Here is a 21893-nt window from a genome sequence, read left to right on the forward strand (position 1 = left end):
TGCAGGGCTCCCAGAATGGTGTGAATCGCCTGGAAATTCTCTGGGACTGCACCTGGCACTGCACCACAAACATGCCAGTGTGAAATCCCCCACTGAAATATAATTGTCTGTTGTACCACACAGTGTGAAAGGAGGTTGAAGGTCATCATCAGGAACTGCCGATGAGTTGCAAAAAAATGTTCAGTTGGTGCAAGATTATGCAACTTTTTATGCAAACATATGCGGCTTGAAAATGGACCAATCGAATTCCAACTTGGTGGGATTTGATTGGTCCATTTTCAAGCTGCATACATCTGCAAACAAAAATTAGCATACGCCTGCCCCAACTCTACATTATGGTCATAATGGTGACTGAGATGCAAATAATCCAAACACATCAGTGAGACATGAGTGAAACATACCTACAAAACAATTAGTGTGATCTTATTTATTGTCATATATCTGAGAGTAATTATAGAACGAATATGGGCAGATTCGACCAAGAAAATCTATTAGAAAAATCTAACAGAAAATTGTATGGTGTGTACTAGGCATAATAGGTGTTTGCCAGCTCTCCTCACCACACACAGCTCTCACACCTCTCCCTGAGCACCAGATAAAAATGTTCAGCATCTACAAAGTAGAAAGTGGCGGACAAGGAACTGCAAACCACACTGGACCCCTTCTACCTCTGGGCTCCATAGCACCTGATATGGCTGCACTGACTATACAGTAGTTATTCTTATGGTTCAAGTCTAAATATGCATACACATAATTTCTGCCCTGCTCTTTGAGGCTGTCTGTGAAGGTTCGGTGTAAAGGCACAAAAATTACTTTCTGTCATAAATGTTCAGAATCTGCTAGGTTCTTGCAATGTCAGTCACTTAAGAACCAGTGTTTCAGCAAAAGACTACTGTATATTAAGAGTTCTCCCTTAAGACATATTCTAGAGAAACATAATTCTGATCATTTTAGGGTAAACAGCATGAAAATCAAGTTTCCCTGAAATCTGGAAGAACCCAAATATGGGTTGGAGTTCCTGGACCTGCGTAGTAGGAATGCTATCCATCACATTCTCATGGAAGCTAATAGAAAGCTTCTAATGTGATAGACAGCTAGCCCACACCCACAGACCATCTATAGTAGGGTGTGTCTACGTAACACTTGTTAAGCTGAAAATACTTTCTTCCCAAACGTAATATAGCCCCCTCTGGTACAATCCACTCTAGAAAAAAACAAGCATAACCCCTCCTATTCTAGATGCCTATTATTATTATTTTCCTAATCATAGCATAACTGCCCCAGTGCTGATATCTACACCCCTTCAAACCTATCCTCCAGTGCTAAATAATATTACCTTAAACTTTAATATAACAGCCCCCCTCCTACACCAAACACCTTATATTCAGGGATGAGCAAAAACTACGCCAGTGCGAATTTACGCATCGTAGTTTGTAGGTGAAGATACAAAACTACGCTTACGAATTTACGTGTAGCGAAGTACCCTTACGCATAACTTGTGCCCACTATGCGTAGTTAACATGTGTATTGTGTAGTGAACTACCAATGCGTTACTCGCGTCTAATTTTCCGCGTGCGATTGTATGCTTACAAATTTACGCATTGGAAAGGGAATGTACGCATAGAATAGTTCCCGGTATAAGCATTTAAAGAGGAATTAATGCGTAAAATTTTCTGCATGCGGGCATAAGTATCCGCATACACTACGCTTCGCACTACGGGTAATTGCGTATTTTAACGAATAGTCTACAAAATGCATATGAAGCGAATATTTGATTTTGAAGCTGTAGTTTGGTGAAGCGCAATTGTGTAAAACTACACGTAGTTCCAGCGTAGCGAAGTTGGCTGACTACGACCATCCCTGCTTATATTATGCAACTCTAACATAATGCCAGAAATGCCCATTATAAGTTACCCCAGCCTGGAAGAAACTGTTTCATGTGCATGCATATGAATGACTAAATAACAACAGCTAAAGTGTATGAGTTAATTGGCAATTCGTTTTATTTCTAACCTGGTTTTGGTGGCTTGCCTCCTGCTCCGTAACCAGCACCTCCAAGGCCACCAGCTCCTAGACCACCAGCTCCGTAACCAGCACCTCCAAGTCCACCAGCTCCAAGACCGCCAGCCCCGTAGCCACCAGCTCCTTGACCACCAGCTCCGTAGCCACCAGCAACCTGACCACCAGCTCCGTAGCCACCACCTCCCTGGCCACCAGCTCCGTAGCCACCAGCTCCCTGACCACCAGCTCCGTAGCCACCACCTCCAAGGGCTCCTACACCTGTTTTAAGCAGTATAATTTGAAACATGAAAGGAACAATGGCTGCCCAGGTCTCTCATACTGTATTTAAGACTTTGTACATGCTATGAAAGAAACGAGTTTAAAAAAACAAAGCTACAAAAATCTGAATTAAACCAAACTTATTAAAAAGAAATAGCAAGCGTCCTGAGGCCGAAAAGTATGGAGGTAATTATAGCTCCCTTGTGCCATTCATTCATCGACAATAAAGAAAGTGCTCTGATAATTACATATTCACTGCTATTTGAAGTCCTAATAACCATGTTTTGCTTGGACAAAATATCATGTTTAAATTATTATAGAGCTCTCTGGTTTCTTGCCTTTGGGAATACAGTAATGTATCTATATACAATGAGTTAAACTTTGGCCTTGTAATGTTATGAAAACTGTGCTTGTCCTCTGCATGGAACATGTTATAACACCATTTAGCACACTTCATTTCTTACATCACCGTATGCCGGCCTGAGCAGAGAGCTCCACACTTACAGCATGCTCACAGCTCGCCCTACACACCCCACTCCCTCCACTCACCTGGCTTAGGGGGTTTTCCTCCTGGGTATGATCCTAGATGAAAACAAGTTCAGGTTTAAATCGATTTAATGAAAAAGGTTTGTCATAAAATATTACACTGTCATAACATTATTTCTATCACAATTTTACATCAGTTTAGAAAGAAAAACTGTCTATTTAAAGGAGTATTCCACTTTCATAAAAAAAGTACATTTGCACACTTTCTAATGTTCTGTATATTGTCCGGGGACTGCAGCAATACATGCAGGTTGAGAGGCTGCTGCTGAGTAGTATGAGCTGCATATGCTATCTTGCACATACACACTCAAAGAAATGCATTTTCACAGAAGTAAGGCCTCTTTTCCATGGGAAGCTGAGCTGAATGTTTGTTGGGCACATTTCCATTTTTCATTTAAGAAATGGGATAACCGGAGTGATGCTGCCTTTTAATCTTATCTTTTGAGTTACAGCAGATCTCGGAGTCTGACAGAGGATAAATTGCACACAGACTCATGTTTTTGGTTTCTCTCAGGAACACACACACACATTTTTTTTTTTCGCTCTCTTTTTTTCCCCTCTTCTCTGCTCTCTGAGTAAACTTTATTTAACTAACACTTCCTGGTTGACAAACTGACAACATTGTCACATGACTCTAGATCAGTGGATAAGGTGTAAAAGAGCATAGGAATCATCACATATCTTAACAAGGCAGTTCAGCCTCCCTGCTGTGGGCAAAAGCGGAAGCAGGAAATTTGGGCGCATGAGGCAGGTGGACAAAAAGGGCGCCGCCATTCACTCCCATAATAAATATCGTTTAATGGGCGCCCAACAGGAAAAAAGGGCGCCGGAGAAAAATAACGTTTTAAAAGCGGCGCCCGGAGACTTTTAATGTTTTATAACTGCTTCTCATGATTACACATTATTTAATGATTTATAATTTTTTAAACATTATTTTTAAACGAAAAACAGTACAATATTTTTTTAAAACATTATTTTTAAATGAAAAACCGTACAATTTTTTTTTTAAAACATTATTTTTAAACGAAAAACCGCACAATATTTTTTTTTAAAAGTTATTAATACTTATCACAGGGGGGGTCTTAGGTTTAGGCATCACCAGGGGGGTCTTAGGTTTAGGCACCACAAGGGGGGTCTTAGGTTTAGGCACCACCAGGGGGGTCTTAGGTTTAGGCACCACCAGGGGGGTCTTAGGTTTAGGCACCACCAGGGGGGTCTTAGGTTTAAGCACCACCAGGGGGGTCTTAGGTTTAGGCACCACCAGGGGGGTTTTAGGTTTAGGCACCACCAGGGGGGTCTAGGGATTAGGGATAGGTACAGGGAGGGTTCTGTGTGAGAGTAGGGTTAGGTATAGCTTTCGTAACATTCTTATTAACCCCCTTGGCGGTATGAAACATTCCGCCAGGGGGAAGCGCAACAGTTTTTTTTAACTTTTTTTTTGTTTAAATCATGTAGCGAGCCAAGGGCTCGCTACATGATAGCCGCTGCTCACCGGCATCCCCCGCCCTCTTCGATCGCCTTCGGCGATCTCCAATCAGGAAATCCTGTTCAAAGAACGGGATTTCCTGGAGGGCTTCCCCTGTCGCCATGGCGACGGGGCGGGATGACGTCACCGACGTCAGCGACGTCGGGACGTCATTGGGAGTCCCGATCCACCCCTCGGCGCTGCCTGGCACTGATTGGCCAGGCAGCGCACGGGGTCTGGGTGGGGGGCCGCACGCCGCACCGGATAGCGGCGATCGGGCGCGGGGCGGCGGCGATCGGGGTGCTGGCGCAGCTAGCAAAGTGCTAGCTGCGTCCAGCAAAAAAAAATTATGTAAATCGGCCCAGCGGGGCCTGAGCGGCACCCTCCGGCGGCTTACCCCGTGTCACACATGGGGTTACCGCTAAGGAGGTTAATGTTTTATAAAACGTTATTATAAATTTCACTTTTTAAACAGGGAAGATTAACGTTTTTACAATTGCCGATTTCATACACATTATTTAATGATTTATAACTTTATAAAACATTATATTTAAACAAAATATAGCACAATTTTTTTTAAACGTTATTCATGCTTATCGTTTAAAACCCTGCGCCCTTTTTACCCGGCGCCCTTTTTTAATGTACGTGGTAAAAGCACCATTTAGCTGCAATGAGAAGCAGCCGAATGGCAGCATTTGGTAACACCAGCATGTGTCACAATGGACGGGCTGCAGCATTGCCCGGTGGCCACAAAAATCTCAAGATCTAAGGATGGCAACTGCCGCATAGCTCCCAACTTTCCTTCTTTTGGAAGCATATAATATGAAATGTTTTCTATGAGGAATTTCCTGTTATACTGATTAGCCTGTCTCTTAAAGTATTGTGCCCGCCTCCTGAGGGTGTATTTTATGTAAATATATACACTTTAAATATGATGTTGCACTGTGATTCTGTTAGCACCTGAAAAAGACCTTCCGGTCGAAACATTGTGCTTTTTACTGTGATACTTACAATAAACTGGCCAGTAGGCCTTAAATCCAGGTGGAGACCCAGCCTTTTCTCTGTTGGTTTGAATTATAAAACAATATATTTTTCTCATGAAATATTTATGGTATGTGTGACTAGGGGTGTGATGGGGGGTGTGATCAGGGGGCATGGCAGGGGCATGGCTTAAGTGTCCCTCTTTCTTATCTCAAAAAATTGGGAGGCATGCTGCCGTGTTCAGATGGAACTTCATGGGCGGTCGCATGTTTACCCCCTGTGCTGGCAAATGCCCGGCTGGTGAATTGGGGCAGCTGACAGTGTCAGCTTCTCATGGAAAAGAGTCCTTATGTATGCTCTTTACATTCTATCACATGTGTATAATGGCTGTCTGCATATGACAAGACTTATAACCTAATATTTCCCAATGGCAGTCCAATATTAATTTATTGGCGATAAATACTAACCTGCTCCTGCTCCTCCTGGTGCAAAACCACCTGTTCCCAGTCCAGCCCCTGATTTACATAGGAAAAAACATGTTAGAACAGGTTATATTTTTATAGATTATTTAAAGGGGGTAAAGTGATCCCATTGTTGATTCCAGAACAGAAAACTGGTGGTGATAGGGCTTTGCCACTTTGCCTGCTAAGGTACAGTCTCAAAATGTGGCTGCTCCTGTTAAAGGGAATCTGAAGTGAAAATAAACTTATGATATAATGATTTGTATGTGTGCAGTAGTACAGCTAAGAAATAGAACATTAGTAGCACAGATATGAGTCTTATATTATTTCCAGTACAGGAAGAGTTAAGAAACTTCAGTTGTTATCTTTGTAAAAGAGCTTCTCTGAGCTGTCCTACTAACTTAGTGAGAGAGCAATGCTATTTTCTGAAGCACTTATCTCAACCTGTCTCGCACTGTTTCTTCTTTCTTCCACTTAAGGACCGGGCTAATTATGGCTGATCTGTGCTGCGTGGGCTCTTCAGCCCCCAGCACAGATCAGCGGGCAGGCAGGGCGATCAGACTTCCCCCCTTTTTTCCCCACTAGGGGGATGTCCTGCTGGGAGGGTCTGATCGCCGCCGCTCTGTTGTGCCTTGCGGGGGGGGGGGGGGGGCTCCTCAAAGCCCCCTCCGCAGTGCTATTCCCCCCTCTCTCTCCTTCCCTCCCTCTGCTCCTCTCTATGGATCGATGTCCTGTACCGCCTCTGATAGGCTTCAGCCTATCAGATGCTGGCGATCCCCGGCCTGATCTCCTTTACGGCGCTGCTGCGACAGCAGCGGCGTACAATGTAAACACGGGATTATTTCCCCGCGTGTTTACATTTAGCCTGCAAGCCGCGATCGGAGGCTCGCAGGCTGTTCACGGAGACACCCTCCATGAACTGACATGGAATGGCTGCTCGATCGAGCCGACGTTTCCATAGAAAACCACTTACAACCAGCCGCCGCCTATCGGCGTTAGGCGGTCATTAAGTGGTTAAGGTTTTTCTGCCAGGATGTTCAAATGGTCGTTAGCTCTGTGTTTCATCATTTAAAATACAGAGTGTAATTTGTAAGCTGCAAATATTAGAGAATGATGGAATGTTATAGAACAACAGCTATATAACAAAAAATAAAAATATGAGACTTTTTTCTTTGCTACTAAAAACACATACAATTAATTATGTCATAAGGTTTTGTTTTCGCTTCATTGTCACTTTAAGAATCTGGCTTCATACCTGATTGTAGAATGAGCCCAACATTACATCATTTCTCTCTGGGAAATGCATTATAGCAAAAGCCACAGTATACAGCCAGAGTAACATGAACGAAAAATAAAATGCCAGCGATAAACTGTTTATTTCCAGTAATTTTCTGTTGCATTTATTTGCGTTCTTTACCGGAGGCTACAGCCAACAAAAATCTCTCTCTACTATTAGCAATTTAATACTGGGTCATATTGTGACTATATTTATTGGCATTATACTAACCTGCTCCTGCTCCTCCTGGTCCAAAACCACCTGTTCCCAGTCCAGCCCCTGATTTAAGCAGAAAAAAAAAATGTGAGAATAGGTCATATTTTTATAGATTACTTAAAGGGAACCTAAAATGAGAAGAATATGGATTTTTCCTTTTAAAATAATACCAGTTGCCTGACTCTCCTGCTGATCCTGCGTCTCTAATACTTTTAGCCACAGCCCCTCAACAAGCATGCAGATCAGGTGCTTTGACTGAAGTCAGACTGGATAAGCTGCATGTTTGTTTCAGGTCTATGATTCAGTCACTACTGCAGCCAAAGTGATCAGCAAGACTGTCAAGCAACTTGTATTGTTTAAAAGGAAACATCCATATGCCTCTCAGTTTAGGTTCCCTTTAAAGAAAGTAAACTGATCCTTCTAAACTATGGCTGCATATGATATAGAAATACACAAGCATTAAGTAATTTGTAAATGAGATTGGCTGATGTAATTCTGATCATGTGACACAGGTCCTACACAGACTGAAAAGTAGGGTGACAGAAGCACTCAGCAGCCTAGATCCATCATAACACTAATGAAGATTGGATGCATCTGGCTGTGTCAGGGCCCTAGATGGGTCCTATGAAATAGGGGCTCCGTGCGGTTTTTATGGTAACTGACAATGGTATGTTTAGCATGCAGCCTTACCATCACTGTGAACCACATCAGTATCACTTTACAATAGAGTTTACACAGTCATAAAAAGTAAAATCAATGTTTACCATGACTATTTAAATAAATATAACAAGCAGTGCATCTAAAGCCTAGTACACACATTCAATTTTGATTGGCCAATCACTAGCCAATATTACCACCACCATGTAATTTGAGAGCATACCTACAAAATCTGTTCATAGGGCTTGATTTAGTAAAGCGTGCTAACACAGTTAGCACGCCTAAAAGCTTTGCTCGCGCAACCTAGGGTGCTAAGTAGTTTGCACAAGCAAAGCTGTTACTGATTGCGCGCTATCTGGAGCGCCCGAAATGTTTTTGCGCGCATTGCGCAGTGCTAAACTTTGCACGCATATTAGGCACAAAGTTTGCGCACATATTAGCCCCGCTAAGGGGCTTTTCACTGGCGTGATAACACTTAGCACCCTTTAGTGAATCAAGCCCATAGTGTTCAAAATCCATCAGACCTCAGATAACATAGAAGTGTCAAATTAGAATCGTTGGCCAATCAAGATTGGATGCGTGTATACATCCTAAGCATGTTAGCAACAAATCGCAAGTATGATGAAGATAGACTCACCAGAAGCCGTGACTGGTTCAACAAAGGAGCATCAGCTAAAGGGCTCAGGGCCTGGGTTACAGCCATTAAAGATCCAAGCTTTAAGCCCACCTGAACTGACAACGATATGGAAGCTGCATATTTATTTCCTTTTAAACAATATAGATTGCTTTGCTGATTGTTTCAGGTGTGTGATTCAGACACTCCTGCAGCCAAATATATCAGCAGGACTGCCAAGCAACTGGTATTATTTAGAAGGAAACAAAATATGTCACCCACCATATCCTTCTCAGTTCAGGTTTACTTTAAGTCCTTGACACCTAGGATGCCCTAAGGGCCTGTACATAATGCTGCGCTTTTAAAATCGCATGCATTTTTTAATCGCAAGGTCTTTTGAAAAATCATGAAAATCGTGAAGACCTGTACAATAGTGCGATGCAATTTTTCTATTTTCATGAAGGCTTTGCGATTTAAAAAATTGCATGCGATTTTAAAAACACAGCGGAAACGCAGCAGTGTGTACAAGCCCTTACACTTACCTACAGACTGATAGTAGTCGAAAGATATCCCATATAATTATATAATGCGTTTTAATGTAAAAAGTGTTCTAACTTCTGTAGGGGTTTAAAGGCACTGTCCCTTGCAAATGACTTTCTTGCCAGTAACTAATTAACCCTAAAATCACTGGAGATTCGCACCGCCTGTGTAGCAAGTGACAGTGTGGAATTAATCCTGTTGGTCTGTGAGTGAGGGGATGCAGAAAGGGGGCAGTGAACAAGTACGGGTTTGTAGGGCTCCTGTCACTATTTATAACCAAGTAACTGTGTGTGCTAATAGAAAAGAAAAACAAATAAAGGTTTCATTATACTAAACATTATATTCTTAGGTTTCGGGCCTCTAGAAATATTTGTTATATCTCTGTATACATTTACATAGCTCTTATTTCTGCAGACAAAGGTGCCCATTTTACTGTGCCATCTGAATTCAATATGTAACTTAAAGGATAACTCCTTTGAGCGTCACTGGATTGGCAGTCAATAAGGGTAGAATTTGGAAAAGGTAAACCTGCAAGTTATCAGATGCACAAGTTTAAACACTCTCTCTAGCCAGCTGGCTGAATGACGTCTTTGAATAAGGCAGCAGTTAAGCAGAGAAACTGGCTATTTGCCTTAAAGTGAAATTCCTACACTTAGTAGGCCACCCTGCAGTATTACAGAGTCTTGCCCAAGGATTTCTTTATTAGGTAACTGGCTACAGCCAGCATTTGAACCCTGGTGGCATGAGTCAAATGTGGCATCTTTAGCCATTATATTATCCAACTGTATTAAAATGACTTCTGTTTCAAAGTGCCTCTTGGCTAAGATCAAGTGTAGTATCTGTTCTTATCAGTTTAATCTTGGAATCCCCTCCCACAACACATCCGTCATTCACAAACCTTTCTTACTTTTAAACCCTCTCTAAAAACTCATTTGTTCCGACAAGCATATGCGCTACCTTAAGCCACTTCCCTTTGTACTAGGACCAAATTGCACTCCTACTAGGTATGCTAAAACACACTGCCTGCCTTTATATATTTTATTGTATACTACCCCTCCTCTTGTTTCCCCCCATTCCCTTTAGATTGTAAGCTCGCAAGGGCAGGGCTCTCTCCTCCTTTTGTGTCTTGGAAATCATTATACATTTTATTCATCATGTTACTTTTATCACTGTCATTTCCAATTCTGTATTTTGTATTCTGTATGCTGTATAATTTTTAGTATTTTGTCACTAATTATGTATCTTGTATATTGGTGTACACTGTACACCATTGTCTGTATTATGTACCCCATGTTTGTTTCTTACTTTGTACAGCGCCACGGAATATGTTGGTGCTTTATAAATCAATAATAATAATAATAATGTATGTAATGACAAGACTGACTGCAAACACAAGTTTCATTACTTTTCTAGTCTGGAATCTGTGCTTGGTATTGTACTAGTTTTCATATAGCCCAGGTATATCTCACCTCTTTATGTATAATGATGTCTGTGCTTAAGGCCTTGTTTCCATCTGTCCGCTTCTATCCGCTTTTTTTCAGCACATCAATGTTACAGATTGATACATGTTGCTGAAAAGCGGACAGAAGCGCATAGATGGAAACGAGGCCTAAGAGACTGGGATGCAAGTCCAACAGCAGCCAAAGCAAAAGTCCTCAGATAACTTGTACAAAGCTTCAGCATTGATTTTGCATGAACCCTTCACCCGTCAAAGTGCAGGCTTACCACCAGTGAATGGTTAGACCCAGATCATAAGATCTACACGTCCCCAGGCCAGGACAATGTTAATCCTCCTCTTTCAGGACCTCCATACATATCCTGGAGAGCACAGAGGACAGTGGATGAGGTGACGGTGCCCACTGTATTATTTAAGGGCAATCATACTCTTCATGTCCCTGTGATAAGGGCCGTTATGTAAGTGTTTTTTTACAATTTTTTTGTTTCCATTCATTACTAATTTGGCTCACGTTTAGGAAATAAAGCTTAGTGCACCATAAGCAATGTACACTCATTTCTTTGATTGCATATGCCGATTCCTGTGGATCTTACTGGAGGTTACCCATTCCTAAGATTCTGAGCGGGCTGGAGGTGTATGGCGGTCCTGAAAGAGGAGGAGTAACCAGGGCCGTGACTAGGGGGGAGCAGCCCCTGTGACTGCAGGAGGATCCCAACTACTATCCATCCCTTTCTCTGATACTCCATATCCAGTGTTTCTGGGGCTACACCTGTTATGGGTGTGAAGATCCAGATGGCCACACTTATGTTATGACTCTTATATGATGGACTCCTATGTTGTGAAGGTCCCCAAGGGCAGGCAAGGGAAGGGTTGGGAACATTAAGGGGGACCCATCAAAGTTTTGCTGGGATGCCCCATGATTTGTAGTTACGCCCCTGGGAGTAACATTGTCCTGGGAGTAACATTGTAAAATGGTCCTGGGAGTAACATTGTCCTGGGAGTAACATTGTAACATTGTCCTGGGAGTAACATTCTCCTGGGAGTAACAGTGTAACATTGTCCTGGAAGTAACATTGTAACATTGTCCTGGGAGTAACAGTGTAACATTGTCCTGGGAGTAACAGTGTAACATTGTCCTGGGAGTAACACTGTAACATTGTCCTGGAAGTAACATTGTAACATTGTCCTGGGAGTAACATTGTCCTAGTAGTAACTTTGTAACATTGTCCTGGAAGTAACATTGTAACATTGTCCTGGGAGTAACATTGTCCTGGGAGTAACATTGTCTTGAGAGTAACATTGTAACATTGTCCTGGAAGTAACATTGTAACATTGTCCTGGGAGTAACATTGTCCTGGGAGTAACATTGTCTTGAGAGTAACAGTGTAACATTGTCCTGGAAGTAACATTGTAACATTGTCCTGGGAGTAACATTGTAACATTGGTCTGGCCTGGGTGGTGAATTATAGATGTAGATCAGCCTTTCTTAACATTTTTAACCTGGAGGAACCCTGCAAATAATTTTTGGATCTCAAGGAACCCCTGCATTTATTTTGCAGGAGGCATAGGCTTTAAAAGTAGACATGGCCGTTTATTTCACTACCCCCTATTACAGTGCCCCTCATTATACTGTCTCCTTATTCTAGTGCTTTTTATAAATGTGCTCATTATTATTGTGACCCCAAATTAAGTGCTTCTTTTTACACTATCCCTTATTTTCGTGTGCTCTATCACACTTCCCCCACGATGGAGAAAAATGCCAAGGAATCCCTGCAGAGTACTCAAGGAACCCTGGGTTTCCAGGGAACCCTAGTTGAGAAAGCCTGATGTAGACCTTATAATCTGGGTAAGCCTCTATTTGATGGGTGTTTGGTGAAGGATGCATGCAAACTTAGCGCTGAAGTTAAGTACTAGTCATATGCTCCACCTCTTGCATGAGGAGGAACAATTATTCCTTATTGTCCACGCCTGCACAAATTGAGTAACAAGCAGAAAGCCTGCTCACCCCTAGTCTCAGATTTGTAAGGAACTGCGTGGAATTGTTGAGTGTCATTTATACGAGGAAGGCAGTTTGAAATAATATGTACCATTAATCTTAATAATATGTAGAGCTGAACTGTAAGAATTATTTATCAATGAAAATGGAATTTCACTTTATAGCTTTAAGATCAATAGTGTTATATTTAATCCCAATTCTATGGCTGGAAGCAGTTTAGTAGCTAAAAGTTCCTAAAAGTGCATTTTGAGCTCACTCCATCATGATGCAACAATAGAAAAAATGTGCTACTCATTTAGCTACATTTTAGAACAGAATTCTAGATGAATTATAATAAATAATAGAACTAGGAGGAGATTTAATCTGAACATCCTGGAATTGGCTTTGTTTTATTTACTGCACATTGATCAGACATTGCTACTAGTTTTTTGCAGATCTGCTTCTTCGCTGCCATTCTCTCTCCGTTGCCCTTATATTGCCACTTGCTAACTTAATAAATTTGAGAAAATAAAATCAGATATGGACAAATGTAGGTCACTTTAGAGGATATCTTAGTGGTTTAAAAATAAAAAAATGGGGGGAGCAGGCTACTTCTACCTAGTGCGCATGCGCAGAGTGCTCCCAGTCGCGGACACGCAATCAAGGACGTGCTTCGCCAGTGCTCACTGACCCTCCCGCCTCGGAAGTAGCTTGGGGGGGGGACATTAAACTGTAATGTAGGGGGATGGAGGAGAACGGGGAGAGGTGGGCATGAGGAGAGCCTCCTACACATGCCTGCTCCCCGTTTTTAAATTTTAAAAAGCGCTAAGGTATCTTTTAATTAGGTTTGAAAAATTATTATTAAAATACGCATAAGGCACTAGCAAGCAGCCCCACTCTTCCCCCATGCACCTCAGGGGAAAGGATTCTCAAACAGGTCTACAGTCAGCCTGTGTCCAAATCCTATGAAAACATTGTACGTGTTGCCATCTTGTGATTGTTCCATATATGACTTCAATGTCATCTTTCTTTGCTGTGAAGTTGTGTATGAGGGAGACTCTGGCCTGAATCATAAATTGTGCTGTCCCTCCCACGCTAAGCTTCTCCCATTGGCCAACTGTCCTCACTGCCTGTCATTTGATATTGGTGACAGGATTAGTGGGCATCGATTTTCTATTAACCTTCAACAGGCTTTCCTGTGAGAGACATAAAACTGCCACCCAGGACCTCATGTGTGGGAAGTGTTTTTGCTCATTGCTCACAGCAACCAATCATATTTCAATAATTTCTTGTTTCAGTTGCAGACCAGCGATGTCAAAGTTGTAAGTTGGATTTGGAAGCAAGGCAAATGTTTCTGGACAACCAACAGTTATTCTCCCATAGGCTGTGGAAGGCAAGTGCAAGGCACAAAGCCTCACAATTTTGTTCCCCCATGAGAAAAGGATAGCTTGAATTAGAATATCTACAGACCACAAGTTGGAAAACACACAGTACTACTTCAGCTTTTAAGGTTATTAAACTTATTTTGGCATAGGTTTTAAAAGATGTGTTGGTTTTATTTTTTCCTAATTAAAATACACATTACAATAGGCATTCTATTATTAGTATGACTATAACACTGACAGCTTCCACCAAATACACTGTATAATTCATATCACTGTCATTCAAAGGAGTAGAGGTGTTTACACTCTACTCCTTATGCTGCTAAGGCATTTTTTATATTGACCGGAGGAAGAAGGCCATGACCCGCAAAATGCGTTGTCAATTTTGTGAATACATATTTTTCCAGTTGAACTGGTGTATGTATTTTCTGGAGAGGTAAGCAATTACCTCTTCTTTACACATTATGTTGTTTTAAAGTTTTAACATCCATATATTTTGGGTGCCTCCACCCCACCCTTATTATAAAGGAGTACACAGTCCTGTATCCACAGCATTGCCTAATATCCCTGCCCCAGGGCCAGGGGCGTTGCTAGCCCCAAAGATCAGTGGCACATGTCACGCATCTATTCTGGGGTGCCCGGGATGTCTCGCAGGCAGAGTCAGAGCTGTGGATCCCTTATGGTGGCATGCAGGGAGCTGTTATGCCTCAATGGTGGGCATGCTCGGAGCTGTGATGCATCAATGGTGGGTATGCTGTGTGCTGTGGTGCCTCTATGTTAGGTGCTGTGGTACCATGCTGGGTGCTGTGATGCCTTTATGGGGGTGTATGCAGGGAGCTGTGCTGTGGTTAAACTATGAGGGCATGCTGGGAGTTGTAGTGCCTCAATGGGAGGCCCGTGGGAGTATGGGAGTGGGTCCACTAGAAGGTCAGGGAATGCTAGGGGGGGGGGGGGGGGACTTCCAGACTACCTGCACGGGAGCCAAGTAACTCTGCCTAGTTGTGTTCAACTGGCACTGCTTATTTATATGATATGTTGCATTTATTTATTTTTTGTATTAATGGAAGGGGGGGGGGGGGTGCTTCATCCAAAGTTTTGCTGGGCAGGCCTACTTAGACCATTGTTAAGTTCATGTAAACTTAACTCCACCCATGACCACGCCACCATTCTGGTGCTTGGCACCACCCATTTTTCGACTGGAGTGCCCAAAAGTGCCCCAGATCTCTTTGGATCTTAGCAACGCCCCTGCCCAGGGCCAAAGGTGGAAACCAGTTAAATGTACCAATATTTCTAAGTAAACACAAGAAAGACCTACAAACTCCATGCAGATAGTGCCTTGGATGGGAATCATAGAGTGTATATGTAGCTTTAAGCAGTCCTGAAGCAAGAACAAAAAAAAACACTTAAATACCAATGTAGAGGAAAGTCTCTGGATACCATAGTCTCCCCAGTCCTCTGTCTCCTCATTCCAGCGCTGTCCCCCCAGTGAAATGATTCCACCTGAAAACCGAATACAACTTCGGCCTTCCTCGGGAAGCCTTCTGGGGAGTGTCAATATTTAACAGGGGACAGCAGGAACAAGAGGAGTCGGAGAGGACCAGGAAGGCTTTATGGGATCCAGTGCCTTCCCGCGCTGATTTAAATCTACTGTTTTGATCCCCTAATACCCGCCTGAGCATAGACAATCTCATCCTCTCCCGCCGCAGCTCACTCGCCCTTCCGTCTCTATGACAGCAGAGCCCTGAGAGACAGTCAGGGGCTGATTTCATTGGCTCCTGACCCTGTCATCAATGTAAGCAACTCCCATTGGATTACATTTATCACATGGTCAGGAGCCAATGAAAGTGGTTCCTGACTGGCTCACAGAGCTCTGCTGTCATAAGAGATGGCAGAGTGGGTGGCCGGAGGTTCCTGGTGTGCAGTGTGGATGTCGGTTGGGGTGGGTATGTGCGGCAATTTGTCGGTATTTTTTAGTACCAGCGGTCTCTGGTCCTTTAGGGGGCAGAGGCCGCTGGTACTTGAGTGGTTAAAGAGAACCAGAGATGAACGTTTCACACAAATTAAACATATTAGTTGATAGCTTGTAAAGAATAAATGCTCTACCTGATAATTTTGCCACTCTGGTGTGCCTTTTTTAGTGTTTTTTATCCATTATTGCTCCAGGAAAAATCAAATATGGCCGCCGGCTCATATCCCTTCTCCTTCTGGGTTATCAGTTGTTCTGGATGTGCTGTCTAGGCTATATGAGACTATGCTGCTATCTAGGCTAAATGCAGCCTTTCATCTATGTGCTTTCATTTTGGTATGATGTACAGCTGCCTGTAGGAAGTCTCTCTCATAGAAATGAAACTGCCGTTATTATCAATATCTAGTGCACACAGAGCACACAGGGATCATATTACAGCCACAGAGCTTCTCTCTCAGGAGCAGCAGCCTCTCCCATATCATCACAGCTCTCAGTATGCAAAGCAGGAAATCTAAGCCAGGAGAGGGGAAGGCTTGGGCTTGAAAAGACTACACAGAAGAGTGACTCAGCTATAATGATTCCAGGTCAAACCTCGACTGAATAGTCGGTGAATTCTTATCACAGTTGCTAATAGACTAATTAAGCAGATAACAATGAAACTAAAAGCAGGGTAGGTGTTTACTGTCATGTTCCCACTGATAAATGTAATAAAATACATGAGGGTGCTTCATCTCTGGTTCTCTTTAAGCCAGGAGTTAACTCTGAACCTTGCTGTATCCTACTAACAAGAACAACAGCATGGGGAAGAAGAGCGTAGAAAAGCATTGCCTATGGTGAGGCAGGGAGTTTTGTGGGCTCTCGTCATCTGCAGTATAAACTTGGATTCTGAAAAGACATACAGGCTAGAGTACAAAGTACAAACACAACATTGCTGGCCAAGCTTTATAACAGAAAATTATGTAATACACTATGGTCCTTTGGGAAGCAATTGTTACTACAGCAAAACAGAAGGAAGAAATCCCGATCCTGGCCACAAGCTATTCTGAAGTAATTCCTTAAAATATAATTTAGTAGAGGCTTAAATTGTACCTGAGGGGCAATTTTTTTTAAAAAAAATTTTACGCTTGCCTTGATTTTACAGTATATAAATATAAGGTCTCCAGACACCTCCAGGCTCCTTATTGTGTTCAGCCTTACTTCTGTTTTGTTGCTATAGAACGGTTCAAAGCTCTGACTGGGACCACCCTATGTGCTCTCATCTCTGAGCACCCTTGTAGATTGCGCTTTTGACAGCTGTGCACAGTATATGTGGCTCATAGCATCCTGGGCATGCGCTGTTCAGAAACATTCAGAACTGTGCATGCTCAGAACACTCCCGGCAACGGCTGCTAGTACACACAGCCATGCGAGAGCGCGTACAGGGAGGGAGCGCGGATGGTAAAAGCATGTGCCCTGAAAAATCCCACTGGAGCTACAATCAAGGGCTATAGCAGCAAGATGGAGTGGAGGTCAGGCCTGGAGACCTTATATATGGTTGCGGTAAGTATAAATATTAACAATGTTTTCCCCTCAGGTTTGATGTAAAGCTCTACTTCAACCTTATATTTAATGAATATGATAGTAAATGTGTATTACATAGCAATGCAAAACGTTTCTTCTAAGCAGAGATCCCAGCCCCTCCTCTCTTTTCTGCTGAAATATTAACTCTCTGTGGCCAGTACTACAGTTCAGCAGAGTCTTATAATCCTGTCCCTGGTCAGTGTAGTGGGTGAAAGGAAGAACACGTGACTTGTATAAACACAGTAGGAGGGGGGGAAGGATGGGGGGCTGGGGAAGGTTGAATTATTTTCTTTCACGTTGGTCAAAGAAAAACTATACAGGGAGATGATGAGACTCTTCCGAGCTGCAGAGTGTGGTGTAAATATTTAATTTATCAGCAGCAGAGGGAGGGGATAGGTGGCATCAGGTACAGCCTCTGTGCTGGGGTGTGAGAGCTATTCACTAGACGGAAGGCCCACACTCCTGGCAACTACCGGTACTTATTTTGTCAATGAATCCCTGGGTTATGTGTCTGATTTTTCCAAACAGTAATTTTCTGGAGACGCTGCACTGATCAACTATGAAAATTGTGTGAGTAATGGCATAGTCTCCTATTCACCTTTGCTAACTGATAAATGGTGTAATGTGAACTAAGGCTTTATTAGTGTTTATTAAAGTCCTTACCTGGATAAGCTCCCCCGCCTCCTGCTGGGTAGTATTGACCACCTATGCCTCCTGCTCCTGCTCCAGGAACTCCTGTGAATGGAGAAAGAAGAATATGTTAGTTTACCATGTTAAAATCACAGTATGGGATCACATTTTAAATCTGTTAGTTTACTTTGCCTTCACTTTTTTTCATAATGCATTTTCATCCAAAGCGCTTCACTAACAGTAAAACAGGCTGGTTCAAAAACTAGATGGTTAAATACACGTAACCATGTCACTCTTCTCTAAATCTTAAACTTGTGGCAGATGTGTAGTAACTAGACAGTGTTGAACACCACTGATACAGATTGTGGCAGCAATGTACTAAGACATTATTGTTCTCATGACATTTTTATGTTTATAAGTACTTTTCACATCCACAAAAAAACAATAAGACTGTTTTTAAGTGGTAGACTTTTGTTTATGTTTGTGGGTGTGTTAGTGTGTGTGCAGTGTGTGGTGTAGTGGTTAGCACTCTCGCCTTGCAGCGCTGGGTCCCTGGTTTGAATCCCAGCCATGTCAACATCTGCAAGGAGTTTGTATGTTCTCCCCGTGTCTGCATGGGTTTCCTCCGGGCACTCTGGTTTCCTCCCACATCCCAAAAGCATACAGATAAGTTAATTGGCTCCCCCCTAAATTGGCCCTAGACTATGATACATGCACTACACGCTACATTCATAGACATATGACTATGGCAGGGACTAGATTGTGAGCCCCTCTGAGGGACAGTTAGTGACAAGATAATATACTCTGTACAGTGCTGTGTAATTTGTCGGCACTATATAAATACTTTAAATAAATGTGTGTGTGTACTGTATATGTGATTGACTCTCTGTGCGTGTATATGTATGCCTCTGTGTTTTCTTATCTGATGTGTGACTGATCATTTGTGTAAATGTATGTATGGGTGTTTGCTTCTGCATGTGTTGTGTGCATGTGTGTGTGTTTCTGTATGTGTTGAGTGGTTGTGTTTGTCCTTGAGAGTATATGCATGCATTGTGAAAGCATATGTATGATGTATGTCAGTTTCTTTATGTGGTGTTTGGTAGTGTGTATGTATGCGTCTGTATATATATATATATATATATATATATATATATATATATATATATATATATATATATATGTGTGTGTGTGTGTGTGTGTGTCTGTATATGTTGTGTTGTGTGTATAAGCATGACTATGAGTGAATCTCTGTATGTGCTGTGTGTGTTTGTTGTGCGTGTATTTGCTGTGCATGTGCTGAGTGTGTTTATGTGTGTGAGTATGTGTTGTATGTGTGTCTGTGCATCTGGAGGCCTCTTGGTGGGGGTGTGGCTGGAGATTTGGCAGGAACTCGTCTTTTGCCCAGATAGTTTCACGCTAAAAGGTGTCCCTCTTTCTCATACCAGAAAATTGGACGGAATGGAGGTGTATATTATGCAAGCTGTGACTCTACATTCTCAGATGGATTCTGCATGTGTGCAGCTAATAAATAAAGTTCAAGCCCAGTTGATGTTAGCCAAACAGTGGATACGGTCAGAGTAGCAGAGAGCACACAGCTCTGCTGTTGAGTTTATTTGCGTTATAACTTGCTGATGCTTTGTGGGCTCGGACTCCTTTTTGTTTGTTTTCCATTCTTGGACTCTAGGCTTCTCACATTTGTAATCAAAATGGATAATCAAGTTATTGCTGACATAAACAACTGAATAATGGCACCCTTTCTGTCAGCCGAGCCTCGATTTATTGTGCATGATGTAACTGAATAGCTGTTGTTGAGTGTAGGTGGGAGGTGGAGGGGACACTGAAGAGAGAATAGCACAAGAGGTGACTGACAAAGTGAGTGGGGAGTGACATTATTTGCAGATCTGGTTACTGAAGACGCTCATTGTGAAATGGAGGCGCTATTGCCCTTTACACAGAAAGATCATTTGTAGGAATACACACAAACCACCTGTCATCACTTGCCTCAAAATGCACAACCAATTAGAGGTTTTTTCATAGCTCTTCTTTACTCTACATTCCCACTGTCCCACATAGGTTTTGTCTGAAGCAATGAGTAATAAACCACTAACATATTAAGTGACCACAAGCTGTCCTTGGCTAATCACTTTCAGCTTTCTGCAAAGCATATCACAGCTTCTTTAAGCCACATTCACACAGCTGCTTCAACTGTGCTAAAATGTTGCGTTTTCCCTTTCTCAATCACTTTGCGTAAAATCTCTATTCGTCCCAATGGGCCAGTAAACACGAGAGTAGTCTTAGGGCGATGAGCTTGAAGGACAATCAAGAAAATGGGGTGTGACATGTTCATTGATCGATAAACTATAAAAGTGGGACATGTGGCTAACAGCTTCCACTGAACATAATAGAGGTAGTTGTGAGGTGGATTAAGATGAAATTGGGTCCTAGACAAGATAGTAGCTTTGGCTTTTTTCCAGAATCTGAGATAGGAGAAGGGTCAGAGAAAGTGGCAGTTGGGCCCCTGATACCTACTAGTCCCCAGGCACCTGCCTAGGTTGTCTTGTAGATGACCTCACCATGGTTGTGAGCACCTAGCTCCGCCACCTAGCCTAAACCCAACCTCACCAGTGCCTTATGCTTATTATTGCAACCTCATTTCCTAATTAGTACCCTTTAGAAACACCAAGCTAACTCCCCCCCACCCCCAAATGCCTAACCCATAGCTAACCTTTCATCAAGTTGAGTTAGGCCATTTACTGTTCCAAGAAATATTAACCTACCTACCTCATAACCTTTTATTAATCTGGACTTGGCCTGATACTTTTCTCTATCCTTAAAGTGTACCTGAGATGATTTAAACAGAATAATTTATACTTACCTGGGGATTTGAGATGAATGGAGCCACTCAGGAGAATGGGTAGGGAACCCATGGAGTACATGGTGCTGGAGGAAGCCCCCAGGTAAGAATAAATTCTTCTATTTAAAGCATCTCAAATTTCTTTTAACTTACAACCGCAACCTAATTCTAATTTTAAGGAGAACCCGAGGTGGGGATATGGGGGGGGGGGGGGGGGGGGGCAGATGGGACACAGACCCATGCTCTCTGCCTAATGGCTCTGTGTTCCCCAAACGCCGCACTCTGCCCCCCACCGCCGCACTATAGCCCTGCGAGTTTAACGAGAAGATTTGTCGCTAACTGAGGTAAACAGAGGGGAGAGGAATTCCCTGTTTAAAATGCCCACCAGGGGCGTTCCTACAGGGTTTCCTGAGCTGCCATCGGGCAGCTCTCTCCCCTAGCCACACCTCCTGCTGTTCCCCCGCCTCCCTGCACGCTATGAGAGACACACAGTCTCTCAGCACAGCGTTGTTACTCAGAGGTCACACAAGTGAAAGTGGGCCATTGCGGCCCACGGGAGCGGCGTTTTTTGCGGCTTCCTGATCCGCTCCGCCCTGCGGATCAGGTAGCCTACTTTTTTGAGCCCACCTCGAGCTCTCTTTCACTAGGTGGCTATTAATTACGATGCACTTTTTATGATCGAATTGTACAGCAAACTATGCAGCATGTGCAAAAATCAATGTAAAACAATTCTTTGGTTGATTGGAACAGAAAATATAATCAATCTGAAAGTTGGATTTTACAATCGTATCTAAAGAGAGAACATGCCCTAATTGACCCGTTTATGGAAACAATCGATTATTACCTTCCAATTATTTAAGAATGTAAAAAGTGTGTCAAAAGATTGCATCCGATGAAAAAAATTGTACCATTAATGGGTACCTTAAAGGTGAGCACTAATAATACAATCTTGATTGTACAAACTTACCACTTCTGTGTAGTATGAGGGACTAGCTAAAGTAACCATTGAAAGCACAGTCTCTCAGTTTCTGCTAC

The 21893-nt window shown here is 42.6% G+C and overlaps 1 protein-coding gene and 1 pseudogene across 2 annotated transcripts in view; one reads left to right on the plus strand and one right to left on the minus strand.

Moving 5' to 3' along the window:
* ELN (elastin) overlaps positions 1 to 21893 on the minus strand; it is a 144040-nt gene that overhangs the window by 92725 nt on the left and 29422 nt on the right. For both annotated transcript variants that reach the window (XM_068270037.1, XM_068270036.1), the window contains exons 2-6: positions 18038 to 18109; positions 7241 to 7288; positions 5740 to 5787; positions 2830 to 2862; positions 2014 to 2280 (exon numbers count right to left, since the gene is read on the minus strand). In XM_068270037.1, coding sequence (XP_068126138.1) covers positions 2014 to 2280; positions 2830 to 2862; positions 5740 to 5787; positions 7241 to 7288; positions 18038 to 18109 — 468 coding nt within the window. The remainder of the gene's footprint in view (positions 1 to 2013; positions 2281 to 2829; positions 2863 to 5739; positions 5788 to 7240; positions 7289 to 18037; positions 18110 to 21893) is intronic.
* LOC137554818 (U2 spliceosomal RNA) lies at positions 9834 to 9955 on the plus strand (annotated as a pseudogene).

This window comes from Hyperolius riggenbachi, chromosome 2 (assembly GCF_040937935.1).
Source record: "Hyperolius riggenbachi isolate aHypRig1 chromosome 2, aHypRig1.pri, whole genome shotgun sequence".
Lineage (NCBI taxonomy): Eukaryota > Metazoa > Chordata > Amphibia > Anura > Hyperoliidae > Hyperolius > Hyperolius riggenbachi.